General features: G+C 61.4%; 1 protein-coding gene across 1 annotated transcript in view; it reads left to right on the top strand.

Annotated features, from left to right (window-relative positions):
• ISM2 (isthmin 2) overlaps positions 1-3667 on the top strand; it is a gene marked incomplete at its 5' end in the record, with an annotated part of 4539 nt that extends 872 nt beyond the window's left edge. Inside the window, 5 exons of the mRNA XM_009699397.1 lie at positions 12-244; positions 739-1102; positions 1934-2074; positions 2553-2630; positions 3150-3667. Coding sequence (XP_009697699.1) covers positions 12-244; positions 739-1102; positions 1934-2074; positions 2553-2630; positions 3150-3667 — 1334 coding nt within the window. The remainder of the gene's footprint in view (positions 1-11; positions 245-738; positions 1103-1933; positions 2075-2552; positions 2631-3149) is intronic.
• Between the last annotated feature and the right edge of the window lie 878 nt (positions 3668-4545).

Genomic DNA, 4545 nt, shown 5'->3' with positions numbered 1-4545 from the left:
CCCGGGTCCAGCGGGGGAGGAGGGGCTGCCGCCATCAAGCAAGGCGCGGGGGCTGAGGAGGAGTGGGCAGGCTGGCCTACGGCGACACAGGCGCCGTGGGGTGGCTCAGCAGGCTGCCAGGAGCCCGGCAGTGCCCCAGCCCGACGGCACTGGCCGGGAGGAGAGCCTGCCCTTCATGCTGGACCTGCAGAGCTTGCCAGGGCTGGCCAACGTGGACTTGACTGCCCAGAACCCCAACATCCAGGTGGGGAGCAGGTCTGGGTGGGCCATGGGGGGATGTGGGCGAGCTCTGCATGTGCTTCCCAGCCTCATTTGGTTCCCTAAGAGGAAAGATCTCGTGAGCAGAGTCTGTGTGGCCACTGCTGTCTGTCTTCTTGGTAACTACCAGATGCACATAGCTGACATAGACAAGCTCCTTGCCAGAGGAATTTACTCATGGCCTTTTCCCAGTGCCCCCCTAGCCCCTCTCCAAAGAGCAGGAGCAAATGCTCCTACAGAGATGACCTCTCAGTTTCTGAGGGTGGTGTTGGTCCCTGTGGGTGACCACCAGCCCCACTGCACCTCTCACTCTACCCCTGCTCAGTCTCTCTGGGTGAGGTGAGATCTCTTCTGCTCATCATGTGGTCCTGTAGCCCAAAGCATCTCTGGCCTCTCGGGATGGGAACCAGTGCATGGGCTGGTAGGTCTGTCCCAGGGCTGTGCCCCGGCTCTCTGCCCTGCCTCATATCTGGCCTCCAGGTGACCATTGAAGTGGTGGATGATCCTCAGGCTGAGATGGAGATGGACTTGTTGAAGGAGACAAGCAATGACTGGTCCCTGACGTCCTCTGAGTGGTTGTCCCACAAGGACCTTTTCTGGCCCCTCTTCTGGGAATACACTGACCCCGCTGAGGAGGAGGAGGAGGAAGAGGAAGAGGATGACAACCTGGATGTAGGGGACAGGGAGGAGGAAGGGGAGGAGGAAGAGGAGGAGGAGGAGGAGGAAGAAGATTACACAGCAGAGTACGAGGAGGAGGAGTCCATGCTCAGTGGAGTGGGAGGTGACTGGGATCAGCGGTGGCCCGGGCAGAAGAACTGGATCTTTAAAGAAAAATATAATTACGGTGAGTCCTCTTGGGCATGCACAGCTGCCCTGCGGACTGGCACTGCCCTGCCCTGCCCTGCCTGACCCGCAGCCCTGTCACTGCAGGGGGAGCAGCCCTGCACTGGGGATCACAGCATGCTGGTGCTCAGCTCCTTCTTAAAAAATAAGCAAGCATGCCAAGGAGCAAGGCCAGCACCCAGCCAGGACTGCCAGCAGTCAGATACGCCAGCATACCAGCGGGAATTGCCTTTGCATGTAATCAGACTGGAGTGTGGATTCTAGCGAAGGCATGCTCAGATGAGAAATACGGTGTAAATGTTTAGTGGCAAGTGCTGCTGCCATTGACTCAGGTCCCTGTGGTGACACCAGTGCCAGAAGCCTTTGCCGCAGACCTGGGCACCCCCCAGGAGAGGAGCTGCAGAGGGGCAGATGGGAGGTGCCAGTGGGCGGACAGGCCAGGGCACCACGGCAGCTCCCTCCTGCAGTTTCCCAACCACAAGCCCAAAACCAGTCAACCTTTGCTAACCAGTGCATCGGGCAGGTTCAGTGAGGATGGGGGTGGGCAGCGATGCCTGTCTGGGTTGGTACGACCATGAGCAAAGCTGTGAGAATGAGAGCCTTTGCTCAGGGTCTGCTTCCCTGGGATTGCCAGCAAAGACAGGGTTGGCCCTTGGCATCATGTGGCTGGGCATCTCTGTGTGCCCCGGGCAGTGCTGGCCCTGCGTCCCTGTAAAGAGGACATCCCAGGGACAGGGCAGAGCTGAGGGAGGTCCTGGGTGGCTGCTGGCTTCCCTCCTGCTGAGGCTTGGCTGAGGTCCACCACTCTCTGCCTCTCTCCTTCTGTACACAGACTATGAAGATGAGGAAGAGTGGAGCCCGTGGTCCCCTTGCAGCATCACCTGTGGCAGTGGGAACCAGAAGAGGACCCGGTCCTGTGGCTACGCCTGCACAGCAACAGAGTCGAGGACCTGCGACCTGCCACGCTGCCCTGGTGAGCCCTCGGCCATACCAGTGCCTGGGCACTGTCCGACCCCAATGTGGGCTGGTCCCCCACTGCTGCGGGCTGGGAATTGCTCATGCTTCAAGAACTAGCTATGTTTAATGTCATCTGGGCTAATAACTGCAGAGGTTTGTTTCCCCAAAGAGGCTCTGATGGGGCTTCATGGCTCCCCAGGCAGTTACGTGGTGCCCAAGGGGGGTAGAGCTGGCGTCCAGCTCGGTGTGTGACTCTTTGCACAGGCATACTGAGAGCTGGCTGTTTTGGGGGTTTTGCGTAACCTTGCCTTGCCTTGTCCTGCGTGTCTTGCTGCTGGCCCTTCCTTCCAGGCACGGGTCCATGTCACCAAAGCAGTGGTGGGAGAGGGGGTGGAAGATGGATGGTGTCTGGTGCTCTTACAGAGGAAAAAAACCCACCACTCCTCCTGGTGTTCAACCTGGCTCTTTGGTTTTGGTTTTTTTCCCTTCTCAAGGAGCAGAGGGGGAAATGGTCTTCCCCACAGAGGAGATGCCTTTCAAAAGCGACAACACCACAGAGCTGTTCAACTCAGGTCAGACTCTGCCTCTGCCTTGCACTGAGGGCTTCAGTGCCAGACCCCATGGGGGTGTAGCTGGCTGGTGGGGAGGGTTCTGCCGAGGGCTCCTGCGTCTGCTGCCCAGACCTAAGTCACCCAAACCATTGCCATGCACAGGCTTCAGCAGTCATGCTGGGAAACCCAGTTCCTCCCACAGCCCTGCTACAACATGGTCCTGCTTTACGTGCAGCGGTTGAGCCCAGCCTGCAGCGTGCCCTCTCCCATGGGCCATGCTGCCAGCCCGGCCCCTGTAGCGATGGCTGCCTCGGGCAGAACCCCTGCCAGGGGCAGCTCTGCCCCAGCACGAAACCCCTTCCCTCTGTCACTGCTTCGGGGATGGAGCCTGGCTCCAGCTCATCCCAGCAGCCTGCCTGCTCCAGCCTGATGGTTGCAGGCTCTGTGGGTGGTGCTGGCGAGGCCACGGGCAAATGGCAGCTGGGTAAAGCGGGGTGCGGGCTGCGCGTGCCCTCACCCTTTTGGTGCCCTCCTCCCCAGAGGTGGACAGCTGTGAGAAATGGCTGAACTGCAAGAGCGACTTCCTCACCAAGTACCTGAGCAAGGTGCTGACGGACCTGCCCAGCTGCCCCTGCTCCTACCCGCTGGAGGCTGTCTACAGTGCCATCAACCTGCGGGATGAGCAGCAGGGCAAGAGCTTCCGATGGCGGGACGCTAGCGGCCCCAAGGAGCGCCTGGACATCTACAAGCCGACCGCACGCTTCTGCCTGCGCTCCATGCTCTCCCTTGACAGCACCACCCTGGCTGCCCAGCACTGCTGCTACGACGAGCACACCCGCCTCATCACCCGCGGCAAGGGGGCTGGCGTCCCCAACCTCATCAGCACCGAGTTCTCCCCAGAGCTGCACTACAAGGTGGACAAGCTGCCCTGGATCCTCTGCAAGGGCGACTGGAGCCGCTACCATGCCGTCCGGCCCCCCAACAACGGGCGACGGTGTGCTGACAATCCCACCGAGGAGGAGTACCTCTCCCAGCTGCAGGAGGCCAAGGAGTACTAGCCGCAGCCATGCTCAGAGGAGCCATGGCCACCGCCAGCTCCTACCCTGGCCCGACCTGGTGAAGCCCCGGCCCTGCTCATGGGCTCCTCGCTGGCACCGGGCAGAGCAGGGAGGATGCGCCGTCCATCTTGTCCCCTCAGAGGGACACCTCGGCCCCTCTCGGATTTCCGAGGGCAACGGAGGTTACCGCGGTGGGATCCCTGCCGTGCCACCCAGGGCAGTCCCACACCCCGGGGTGCCTGGTCTGGCGCACAGGGAGCCGCAGGGGATGGGAGGCGTAAAGGGAATGAGGGGCTGCTCCCTTCTGCCTTTATACTCCACAATCTTTCAGTGCCACCTGAAAGCTGAGCGTCTACAGGGTGAAATCGCCTCAGCTCCTGCTGGCTTCATGCCGCATCTGAGGAGCTGGCCTGCTGCAGGGAGAGCTGCCCACTTTTGCCTGTACACCTGCCCTGGCACCTGGTGGTCTACTTCTGAAAGTGGGGGTGGGCCCTCCTAGGGAGGGGCAGGGCTGTCCCCGCCATTTGTACAGCGCGGGGCCTCCCCTCGCCTCGGGTTTTTGCATGCACAGTTGGGCAGGAGCAGGGAGAGGCCTAGCAGGGTTTTGTGGGTCCAGGGGGTGTGTGGGGCGGGAGGAGACCGGCCGCTTGGGCTCCCTTGGCAAGATTGCCTTGCCACCGTGGTTTTGGCTGCGCAAGGGAGCACTGGGTGCTAAAGCCAGACACGGGTCTACCTCAGAGGAGGTCAGCATGGGGGGACACACTACCTGTGTGCGTTTCAGCCCCTCTGCCTCAGTGCTTGGGGGAGCCGGGTGGCAGCACCCGTGCAAGTCTCACCACCAGCCTGCCTCCACGACTCGGCTCCCCGGCAGCCCCCCC

This window comes from Cariama cristata, unplaced genomic scaffold (assembly GCF_000690535.1).
Source record: "Cariama cristata isolate BGI_N322 unplaced genomic scaffold, ASM69053v1 scaffold37970, whole genome shotgun sequence".
In the NCBI taxonomy this organism is placed as follows: Eukaryota; Metazoa; Chordata; class Aves; order Cariamiformes; family Cariamidae; genus Cariama; species Cariama cristata.
Note: the sequence above shows the minus strand (reverse complement) of the source record. Positions and strands in the feature narration are given on the sequence as shown.